This window comes from Scyliorhinus canicula, chromosome 11, assembly GCF_902713615.1.
Source record: "Scyliorhinus canicula chromosome 11, sScyCan1.1, whole genome shotgun sequence".
NCBI classification, from domain to species: Eukaryota; Metazoa; Chordata; class Chondrichthyes; order Carcharhiniformes; family Scyliorhinidae; genus Scyliorhinus; species Scyliorhinus canicula.
Genome location: NC_052156.1, coordinates 155,431,043 through 155,443,501, shown reverse-complemented (window position 1 = coordinate 155,443,501; position 12,459 = coordinate 155,431,043). Strand labels below are relative to the sequence as shown.

The window sequence follows — 12,459 nt, the reverse complement described above, 5'->3', positions numbered from 1 at the left end:
GAGGCCCCACATCAGTCTCCCCAGTGGGGGAAAACCTCCTCTGATTAAGTTGGAAGGATTCTTGGCTGCCGGTGGTGGAGGATATTAATTAGGTTTAATAATGAGCCAACTGGGCAACACGGTGGCGCAGTTGTTAGCATTGCTGCCTCACGGCGCCAAGGTCCCAGGTTCGATCCCAGCTCTGGGTCATTGTCCGTTTGGAGTTTGCACATTCTCCCCGTGTTTGCGTGAGTTTTGACCCCACAACACAAAGATGTGCAGGGTAGGTGAATTGGCCATGTGGCAGAGGACCCGTCACTGAGAGCGGCTAGCCAGAGGCCGCCCGATATTTGTGGCCACCAGCACCAATGAGAATGATGCCAATGCGTACACCAGAGACCCAAGAACATTGTGGCCAAAGGGGAAACATGGCAGGATGGCCGAGGCAAGGGCAGGTCAGGTAATCCAAGGGCAGAGTTTGAGTAAAGTGCCATTTTAGAGAGCTTGGTTTAAAAAGACGAGGTGTTCAAAATAATGGCTTTGAAAATCTCCCAGTTCTTAAATGGCCAACCCTCCTCGAAGCAGATTCCCCAAGCAATGTTCTACTGTTACAATTCATTCTAATTTATACCTCCGGGTTTCAATGCAAAATTACCATCCTTTTAAGCAGCAAACATTTTGTCGGAAGGACCTGTCTGAATGGGAATGCTTTCCTCTCCCTCTTCAACCACCAGGTCAAACTAGCCACGTCTTATCTTCTTCACAGATTATTAACTAGCTGATGTTCGGCCTGCTAATCTTAGGATGGAGTTGTTGAGGGAGGGCAGGGCTTCTGCTCCGAGATCACCCATCTGCTTATTCTGACGTACACTGGGCTCCCAATGATGACTGAAACCCCTCCCTAAAAACTTCCAAAATAAAAGTCTCAACCTTGTTTAAACGCATTCCTGGACTCATCCCCTCCCTATTTACAGAACTTCCTCCGATTCTGGCTTTTGCTCAATGTATTGCCTCCTCACTGTGCCTCACTAATGGCAGCTGTACCTTCAGAAACCTCAGCTTCACGTGCAGGGATTGCTCGGTGAAGGTTCACGGCGTCTCCCCCCCCCTGCGGCACCCTCCTTGAACCCCACCATTTCCACCTTGATTTTAACCAACCCCACCCCTCACCGCCCCCTTTTCCAATATCGCCTTGGACTTGGCCACGATTCACCTCACAGCCGAATGACCTCACCCCACTCCCCCGACGATTTACTGTCACACCTCATACACACAAAGGTTGACAACCAAAGTCCTGATGGTACCATGGAAACTGCCGCCAAGCAAAAGGGGGAGAAAATCAAAGTGGGGTATGGGGGGTGGGGGGGGGCAATGGTGCGAGGGGACTGTTAATTTAAAAAATAAGAATCAATTCTCCTGGTGTCATGGAAACAGCAGGCTGCAATTGTGTATATTTTGCCCTCTCTCGTGTGTGATGAATGAAGCAACTTCCACACAATTAAGGGCATTGCGCCTTGTAGAAAGTAAGCATCTGCTTTATTTTTTATTACTTTTAAATGAGTACTTAATCTTCCAGCAGTTTAATCAATGAGGGTTGTGAAGTGATAAAGAAGATGCTGCAGCCTGGGCTGACTTATCTCAGCCGTTCTTAAAGGGCACTGCATCGAAGGGGCTTGATAAACAAGAATGAAGGAAGTTTCTTATCTTTGTAACCGAGGGAAGCGGTCTGACCCCTGGAAACCTCGCTCATATCCTGACTTGGTTTGGAAGAGGTAAACTAAATGAGATGGACAGACCATATAATCAGACTATTTGATCATCTGTTTATGAATTTATGAGTTATGAGTTGTGACACCCCTGGATTACTGGATCAGTAACATAACCAGGTCTTTCCCAGTTCTGCCCTGATGTCACAATCTTTGACTTGGTGTCAATTGTTGCCTGATAATGCTCTTGCGAAGTGCCCGATGGCACTATTTAAATCCAAGTTGTTGTTGTTGCTGGTATCTACTGAGTTTCCTTGCTTATGCGATACTCGAACCAGCCAACTCAATTAAACCCATACCTCAAAACACTCATAGAATTGCAATAAATCATTATACTTCCCAACTACTGCCTTCATAAGGAATTTTACTGGAATTCCAGTGTTAAGGACATGGAAACATGAGCAGTTTATGGAAAAAAACCATTGGGTTTACAATCCCTCACCTTATGACACCGCCCTTTGAGCCTGTCAGGTGCATCTGTGGACAGAGAATCAAGCCATACAGGTCTCTAGATTCAGGTGTAGTCCCTCTGGATTGGAAAATTGCACATGGCACTCCACTTTTTACGAAGGGCGAAAGGGAGAAACCAGGGAATTACAGACCGGTTAGTCTACCGTCTGTGGTGGGGAAATTGCTGGAGTCTATAATCAGGGACGGGGTAATAGAACCCCTCGAAACATTTTGGTCGATCAGGGAGAGCCAGCATGGATTCGTGAAGGGAAGGTCATGCCTGACTAATCTTATTGAATTATTGATGAGGTGACTAAGGTAGTGGACAGGGGTATGTCTATGGACGTTATTTATATGGACTTCCAGAGGGCATTTTATAAGGTCCCACATGACTGTTAACTAAAGTGGAAGCGTACAGAGTTGAGGACAAATGATCGCCATGTTTCAAAAACTGGTTGAGTGGCAGGCGACAGAGAATGGGGATAATGGGTAATTACTCCAATTGGCAGAAGGGGACTAGTGGTGTACCACAGGGATCTGTGTTGGGGCCTCGATTATTCACATTATTCATTAATGACTTGAATGATGGCATAGAAAGTCATATATCCAAATTTGCTGCTGATACAAAGTTAAGTGGCATTGTGGACAGTCTGGGTGATAGCATAAAATTGCAAGGAGATATTGACAGACTAGGTGAATGGGCAAATTTGTGGCAGATGGAATTCAATGTAGGCAAGTGTGAGGTCATCCCTTTTGGACCAACCAACAGATAGAGCAGAGTATGTTCTAAGTGCAAAGAGGTTAGGTACAGCGGATGTCCAAATAGACTTGGGGGTTCAGGTGCACAGATCCTGAAAATGCACCGAACGAGTGCAGAAAATAATCAAAAACGCTAATAGTTGGCTTTTATATCTAGAGGATTGGAGTACAAAGACACAGAAGTTATGCTGAAGCTATATAAAACCCTGCTTAGACCCCAACTGGAGTCACTGTGAGCAGTCCTGGGCAGCACAGCTCAGGAAGGATAGTTTGTCCTGGGAGGGGGTGCAATGCAGGTTTACTAAAATGGTACCTTGGCTGTGGGGATTAAAATACGAGGAGAGATTTCACAAGCTAGGCCTGTTTTCGCTCGAATTTAGAAGGTTAAGGGGTGATATGATCAAAGTATTTAAGATATTAACAGGGAAAGACAGGGTAGATAAAGATAGACTATTTCCACTGGTTGGAGATTCTAAAACTAGGGGGCATAGTCTAAAACGTAGAGCTAGACCGCTCAGGAGAGATGTTAGGAAGCACCTCGTCACTCAAAGGGTGGTAGAGGTTTGGAACTCTCTCCCACAAACAAGAGAAAAGGCAAGCAGAAATGCAAAGCTTAACTGCTCGAGAACAGGTCATATGGAAATCAAACGCCAGTGAATTATTTCATAGAATTTGCAGTGCAGAAGGAGGCCATTCGGCCCATCGAGTCTACGCTGGCTCTTGGAAAGAGCACCCTACCCAAGCCCACACCTCCACCCTATCCCCATAACCCAGTAACCCCACCCAACACCAAGGGCAATTTTGGACACTAAGGGCAATTTTAGCATAGCCAATCCACCTAACCTGCACATCTTTGGACTGTGGGAGGAAACCGGAGCACCTGGACAAAACCCATGCACACAGGAGGAGAACGTGCAGACTCCGCACACACAGTGACCCAAGCCGGGAATCGAACCTGGGACCTTGGAGCTGTGAAGCAATTGTGCTAACCACTGTGCTACCATGCTGCCCACACCGCACTTTCTCAGCCCACGGCCTTCCTCTGCCACTAATGTAATGGAGACTACAATGTCAGACTGGGCCTTCTGAGTCACACCAGACAATGCTTAACAGAGTCCACCGCCACGGTGCAAACCATTGTCTTACAAGATGACGGGCTCCCATTGCTGTATAAGACCTTGGCTTCAAGTCAGCATCTCAACATTGGAAAAACTTGCTCAACACCACCAGGTTTTCAAGTGGCGTGAATTCCATCCATTGGCACATGCTGGCATAGCCCAGTCATTGACTCCCCCAGCCCACCCAGCGCCCTCTCACCCTCTGTACTCACCAGTTACTCTTCCACGTGTGTCTGACGTGAGGGTCATGGATCTGGTGTTTGTCCGCTTGTTCATCCAGAAAGTCGAACATGTACTTGATGGCGAGAGGCAGTGCGCTCCCTCGGTGAGCCGTGCTGAAAATGGTCTCAAAGAGGTCGTCCACAAACTTCTGCAGGGTTCCCTGTAGACGGGTAAAGAGAAAGGAAACTAAGTGGAGATAACCAACTAGATCAGGGTGATATTGTCCACAGCCTTCACTACTGGTGGTGGTGGAAAGTGCCAGAGTTTACAGAGTGATGGCAGACTTGGTGTTCATCCGATGGTGAAATCCTTTGGAGCACTGACACACTGGAAATCCCTTTACACTTTTTAAAAGAACATTTCAGACTAAAAGTCCACATCTCCTTCTGGTCCACCCTGCTGTTCCTCTGCCGGGGGCATGCAAGAGTATTGAACGCAGATGGGTTGCCCAATACATATGGCCATGGCCTTGTTTTTTTTTTAATTAAGGGGCAATTTAGCGTGGCCAATCCACCTACTCTGCACATTTTTGGGTTGTGGGGGCGAAACCCACGCAGACACGGGGAGAATGTGCAAACTCCACACAGACAGTGACCCAGAGCCGGGATCGAACCTGGGACCTCAGCGCCGTGAGGCGGTTGTGCTAACCACTAGGCCACCGTGCTGCCCTTGCCATGGCCTTGTTAAGGCTGGAAGTTCCTTCCACATACAAGAACTCCTGAGGAGATTCCCAGTGCTATTCCACATTCTCAGGTGAATGCCAGGCGTAAGAGCATTGCAGCAGGAGAAGGCCATTCAGCCCCACTCTGCCATGCAATGCAATCACGGCTGATCTGTGACCTAATTCTACACAGCTGCCGTTAACCAATATCCTTTCATGCTGTTGGATAATAAAAACCTTTCAAAAGGTAGAAAAGCATTATATTGTGGTTGCTGGAAATCTGAAATAAAAACAGGAAATGCTGGATCAACTCAGCATCTGTGGAGAAAGAGTTAACGGTTCAAGTCCAATCAGACTCTTCATCAGAACGATCTTAGAATTCCTCGAATCCCGACAGTGCAGAAGGAGGCCATTCGGCCCATCGACTCTACACTGGTGCTCTGAAAAGACCCCACCTAGGCCCATTCCCCAGCCCTATCCGTGTGACCCTGCCTAACCTGCACATCTTTGAATACCAAGGGGCAATTTAGCGTGGCCAATCCACCCAACACCTGCATATCTTTGGACCATGGGAGGAAACCGGAACACCCGGAGAAAACCCACACAGACACGGGGAGAACGTGCAAACTCCACACAGTCTACCGAGGCCGGAATTGAACCCGAGTCTCTGGTGTTGTGAGGCAGCGGCCCTAGCCACTGTGCTGCATCATTCAATCACAGGTTTAAAATGAACAATTGGTTTAGCATTAATTACCATTTCAGAAGAGGTTATCGCATTGCTGTGCGCTTTGTGTGTGCATTAGCTGACACCTTTCCTACGTGACAACGATGACTCCATTTCAAAGATACCACATTGGCTATCAAGCACTTTAGAACATCTTGAAGTAGTGAAAGGAACAATAGGAATGAGAGGCTTAATTATACATGGGGAGGTGTGGGGCGGTTTCCTGACATAAAAGTCAGTGGCAAGCATGCCCGCTCTTGGCCGGCTTGTCTTAGAACATAGAACATAGAACATAGAACAGTACAGCACAGAACAGGCCCTTCGGCCCTCAATGTTGTGCCGAGCCATGATCACCCTACTCAAACCTACGAATCCACCTTATATCCGTAACCCAACAACCCCCCCTTATCCTTACTTTTATTAGGACACTACGGGCAATTTAGCATGGCCAATCCACCTAACCCGCACATCTTTGGACTGTGGGAGGAAACCGGAGCACCCGGAGGAAACCCACGCACACAGGGGGAGGACGTGCAGACTCCACACAGACAGTGACCCAGCCGGGAATCGAACCTGGGACCCTGGAGCTGTGAAGCATTTATGCTAACCACCATGCTACCCTGCTGCCCCTTGTAGTCATTATATGGCAATCAGGTTGGCATGGTATGGTTGGCAGTCGGTTGGCATGGTATGGGCTTAGAGAGGATCAGAGAGGAGGTCCCACAGAGAGAAGGTCCCACAGAGAGGAGGTCCCACAGAGAGGAGGTCCCACAGAGAGGAGGTCCCACAGAGAGGAGGTCCCACAGAGAGGAGGTCCCACACAGAGGAGGTTCCACGCAGAGGAGGTCCCACTTCTGATAGCTGCCGGTCGAGCAAAGAACTGTCGGATTTACATGCACTCCCAAAGAAGAGACGCCATGAACTCGGACTTCCAGCTCAGGTCAAGGTCCCATCCGAGCTGGCAGGCCCCAGCGAAGTGGGTTTGAGATTGCGATCGACAGGGTGGGGGAAGAGAGGCAATACAGGGCAGTTGACCGTAATGGGGCCTCCAGGGCACAGGGTGGTCAGCGAGCACCTCCCCCACGACCCAACCAAGTCACACCAGTGGTTGGTTTCACTTAGAGCCTCACAACAGGGTACCGGCCTCCCCCGCCACAGGTAAAACCCCAGCGGGTGGGGGGGGGGGTCCCCTTACGTGGCCAACTGGCGCACAGAGGAGGAGGCCACCCACCCGATGCTTCTTTCCACACTGCTAGCAAAATACCCACAGGGCTGGACAAGCAAGCATGTCACCGCTGCAATTTTACCCCCCTCTCCCACCCCAGCCCAGCATTCTGCCCGTGGGGGGCTGTAAATTCAGCCCAAGACTTCTTTCTTCTCGCTCGAGGGAGCTTTACACTGATGAGGAATATTTGATCTCTGTCCGATGTGTAAAAGTGTGCTATTCCTTTACCTTGATAAGCACATGATTAGGCCCTCAAATTAGTTTAATTAAATATTAATTCTTTGGAGAAAAAAATATAGTCCTTCCAAGTAGGCCTGGAGGGTCCTAATGAAGTGAAATTACTGGCTAACGACATGGAAGTTCACTACGGGGTTAATGCTCGAAGTTGAGCGCCTGGTGCACTGATAAAGATGAATAGTTTGGCTCCTCAAAGGCAGCAAATTCTCATTCCACTCAGACACCGTGAAAGAATCGTGTTAGCTGACAATCACAATATTTCTAGCGTGTCTGGGACTGGTGACAGCTTATCTCAGCATAGAACAGGAAAAGGGAAGGGGGGAGTGAGCCGGAGACAAAAAAAAAAGTGCATTCTCTGAATCTGGCAGCTGCTCAGGGCGGCAACAGTATTAATGAAACTCTGACAGGCTTCATCTGTTCGATAGGCCTCAAGCACCGCGTTACCTCAGGTTTATTTTGGAAGAAAAATGTTATGCCAGTTACGAAAATGAGGTGACGCTTGCTTACAAATTTCAGGACATTAAACATGCCAAGAGGAATCAATTTTGTGTAAAAAATTGCTGCTTGTAATCGGCACTGATGGGCTCAATGTATAAGTTACCTACATAAACAAGTCATTCTTACTTACTGCAGCCAAAGGCCAAACGTGGTGAATTACAATAAAAGCAAAATGCTGCAAAATCTGAAATGAAAACAAAAACGCGTCGGAAAAACTCGACAGGCCTGGTAGCACCTGTGGACAGGGAAACAAAGTTAATGTTTCCAGTTGAATAGGACTCCTTTTCAGAATTCAAAGAAGGTTCTGAGAAAGGTGAATACTGTGCTCGCTGGACAAAGACCTTCCCCAGCATTAAGAATTTCTGTACTTAAGGTGGAAATGCAAGAATGTGGTGTATTCTTGAACATTCTTCCAATATATCTGTGTTAAGGTTTATGGAATATAGAAAAAATACTCGCTTCTGATTGAGGGGAAACTTTGAAAGTTCCCGGCAGGGATCTGCATGTCGAGTGTCTTTCATTCCAACTTGCTCACTGATGGGTTAAGAGTGCCTTAATTGAGTACCACCTTCCAGATGTACTGCAGTAACTCAGCAAAGTTCCTTCAATAGAATCTTCATATCCAGGAGACTACCTAGAAGGACAAGGTCAGCAGGCGGAGCAGAACACAGAGGTAGTTTTCTGGACTGTGAAAGGGGGTATATTGATGGAATAATACAATCAACGGTCCTCATGAACAATCGTTTAAGCTATTTACAGTTTGGAACCCGAACATAAAATATGCAAAACATATTCACATGTTTTTCAGACAAGAAAGTTGAGGTCGATGATAAACCATTTAGCCAATCTAGTCTACTGCTCCTAGAATCCATGTTTGATTAATCTGTCATTAATCTGACATATGCTCCACTTTTACTTTCAGTAACTTCCCTTTCTGGCAGCTTCTAAAAAGGAAATGAAGCATCATTTTTGATAGCTCTGTGATTCCCCACACCCCGCCTTCTCAACAGATAATGATCCAGCTCCCCAACAAGGACAGTGAGACGAAGTCAAATTTACACATCCTCCAGGGCTTGTAATACTGACGGCCCAAAAATTTCCAATTAAGGGGCAATTTAGCTTAGCCAAACCACATAACCCTGCACATCATTGGGTTATAGAATTTTTATAGAATTTACAGTGCAGAAGGAGGCCATTCGGCCCATTGAGTCTGCACCGGCTCCTGGAAAGAGCACCCTACCCAAGGTTAACACCTCCACCCTATCCCCATAACCCAGTAACCCCATCCAATACTAAAGGAAATTTTGGACACTAAGGGCAATTTATCATGGCCAATCCACCTAATCTGCACATCTTTGGACTGTGGGAGGAAACCGGAGCACCCGGAGGAAACCCACGCACACACAGGGAGGATGTGCAGACTCCGCACAGACAGTGACCCAAGCCGGAATCAAACCTGGGACCCTGGAGCTGTTAAGCGATTGTGCCATCCACAATGAGACTCACACAGACACGGGGAGAATGTGCAAACTCCACACAGACACTGACCGGGGCCGGGATCGATCCCAGGTCCTCGGTGCCGTGAGGCAGCAGTGTTAACCACTGTGCTACCGTGCCGCCCCCTCTGACGGCCCACAAGGTCTCATTTGGAGTGACAGTGTTTCAAAGTTTTTAAAAAAGACAAATGCCTCTTTCAAGAATGTGAGGGGTGATGACTCGACGCCGCCGAGTGCTCATAAACAGCTAAAGCAATTGTTAAATAAGTGAAAAGCCTGTCTCCCAATTCGGAAGCCACCAGGTGGTGTGGCGTGGAATCACCTGTGAGCCAGAGTGGATAATGATGGCAGCCTCCTTACCCTGATGGACACTGGAGCGAGTAGAGTTTCCGCTCTGGGGCCCAAAACTTTATTCGATTCAAAAAGCATCTCTTTCTCTGAGCTTCCGCTCAAACTTATTTGCATAACACCGAATGCAAATGAACCAATGTCGTAAAGCAATGTTCCAGAACATGCTTCACTTTTAAAAAAAAGTGCTAAAAATACTCCTTAATATTTTGACTACTAAAACCGAAAATAGGTTTCACACAAATAAGCACTTTTTAATCACAGTGCCAACGCACCGCCTGTAAATAGCCAATGTTCCCTCTAAATTGCACAAATGTGTGGCCTTGAATCAATCTAGAATGTAACACATGGAGGAAGCAGCAATTGCTTGAAGACGTGCGTACACGTGGCTTCACAGCAATCTTAAAGGGACCACGCGGTGCAACAAGCCAGCTGCGCACAGCAAACCTCCAAGGACACTGTGTTCCACCAAGGTCGACCTAAATTGCCGTCCCATTCCCTTTGGTCCACCACTGCTCGCTGTGCCTTTAACAATCCAAGCTGTAAGCTATGGAATTCCCTCCCGAAACCTTTCCACTTCTTTCTCTTCTTCGTTGAGATATTCCTTAAGACCTGTCTGCAGGAGGATTATAGATTGGGACCTGAATATTGAAGTGGTTGTGACTTTCAGGAAGGGCAGGAAGCGAGGAAATGGTGAAGGGTCGGCTCTGGTATTTAATGATGGTATTGGGCGGCACGGTGGCCCAGTGGTTAGCACTGCTGCCTCACGGCACTGAGGACCTGGTTTCGATCCCGGCCCCGGGTCACTGTCTGTGTGGAGTTTGCACCCTCACCTCATGTCTGCGTGGGTCTCACCCCTACAGCCCAAAGATGTGCAGGGTGGGTGGATTGGCCACGCTAAATTGCCCATTAATTGGAAAAAAAATTGAATGATGGTATTAGCACATGAAGGAGGGAAGACCTAAGTTCACGAAACAAGGATGTTGAAATGGTTTAGGTGGAGCTGAGATTTATAACGGCAAGAAGTCACTTTTGTGAGTGGTGTTCAGGCCCCCTAACAGTAACTGCATGGTAGGACGGGGAATAAAGGAAAAACTAATGGATGCTTGTCAGAAAGGCACGGTGATAATAATGGGAGATTTTTATCTGTATTTATACTGGGAAAATCAGATAGGCAAATGTAGCCTAGACGAGTAATTCATGGAATGTTTTTAGGATTAGTTTCTTGGACAGTACTTCCTGGCACCAATGAGGAGCAGGCTATACTAGACCTGGTAGGATGCAATGAGATAGGATTAATTAAAGACCTCATGGTGGGCAGCACGGTAGCACAGTTGCTTCACAGCTCCAGGGTCTCAGGTTCGATTCCCGGCTTGGGTCACTGTCTGTGCGGAGTCTGCACGTTCCCCCCGTGTCTGTGTGGGATTCCTCCGGGTGTCCGGTTTCCTCCCACAGTCCATAAAATGTGCAGGTTAGGTGGGTTGGCCATGCTAACTTGCCCTTAGTGTCCAAAAAATGTTAAGTGGGGGTTACTGGGTTACGAGGATAGGGTAGATGCATGGGCTTCAGTCGGGTGCTCTTTGTAAGGGGCCGGTGCAGACTCGATGGGCCGAATGGCCTCCTTCTGCATTATAAATTCTATGAATGTGCCCTTCGGTTACAGAGATTGTCTGCGGGATCCTCAGGTCCGCTTGCTGTGTGTTCCTCGGTGGTGGGTCCTCACCATCCGTGGGATTTTCCGTCCAGCCACTTGACAATGGAATTTCCCACTGTGGCCACCTCATGCCGCTGGGAAACCCACAGATATGGGTGCATTACTGGCAAAGCAGAGAATCCTGCCGACAGAGAACTCTACCCCTAGGTCAACCGGGATGCAGCGGTGGACATTTAAATGGATATTTCAGAATATACACAATAAATACGTTCCAACGAGAAATAAATTCCAAGGCGAGGACCCACCATCCATGGTTAACTAAAAAACAGATAGTATCAAACTTCGAGAAAAAACATATAGGCCGTGATTCTCCCTTACCCGGCGGGGCAGGGGGTCCCGGCGTGTCGGAGTGGCGTGAACCACTCCGGCGTCAGGCCACCCCAAAGGTGCAGAAGTCTCCGCACCTTTAGGGGCCAAGCCCTCACATTGAGGGGCTAGGCCTGCGCCGGAGTGGTTCCCGCTCCGCCGGCTGGCGTGAACGGCCTTTGGTGCCACGCCAGCCGGGGCCGAAAGGACTTCGCCGGCCGGCGTAAGTCCACGCATGCGCCGGAGCGTCAGCGGCTGCTGACATCATCCCGACGCATGCGCAGGGGAGGGGGGTCTCTTCCGCCTCCGCCATGGTGAAAACCATGGCGAAGGCGGAAGAAAAAGTGTGCCCCCATGGCACAGGCCCGCCCACCGATCGGTGGGCCCCGATGGTGGGCCAGGCCACCGTGGGGGCACCCCCTCTAGGGGTCAGATCGCCCCGCGCCCCCCTCAGGACCCTGGTGCCAATCAGGTAGGTGTTTTGATTCCCGCCGGCGGGAGGGGCTTGTCAGCGGTGGGACTTCGGCCCATCGCGGGCCGGAGAATCGCCGCGGGGAGCCCGCCGACCGACGCGGCACGATTCCCGCCCCTGTCGAATCTCGGGTGGCAGAGAATTCGGGACATGGCGGGGGCGGGATTGATGCCGGCCCCGGGCGATTCTCCGACCCGGTGGGGGGGTCGGAGAATCCCGTCCATAATTTCTCAAAGATGAGTGGCAGGTCAGAAGATTGGACAGAATATAAAAAACAGCAGAAGAGAGCCAAAAGATTGATAAGGAAGGAAAAATTAGAGTACGCGGGAAAGCTAGTTAGAAAAATAAAGATGGATAGTAAGAATGTCCCCAGAAATTTGAAAAAGAAAAGTTAACAAAATGAACGTTGGTCCTATAAAAAGTGAGTCTGGGGAACTAATAATGGATAATAAGGAGTTGGCAGATGAATTGAACAGCTATTTTG

At 48.6% G+C, this 12,459-nt stretch overlaps 1 protein-coding gene across 1 annotated transcript in view; it reads right to left on the bottom strand.

The window, feature by feature from the left end:
* Window positions 1-12,459, bottom strand: part of plxna4 (plexin A4) — a 667,620-nt gene that overhangs the window by 17,644 nt on the left and 637,517 nt on the right. Inside the window, exon 29 of the mRNA XM_038812236.1 lies at window positions 4,285-4,454. Within this exon, the coding sequence (XP_038668164.1) occupies window positions 4,285-4,454 (170 nt within the window). The remainder of the gene's footprint in view (window positions 1-4,284; window positions 4,455-12,459) is intronic.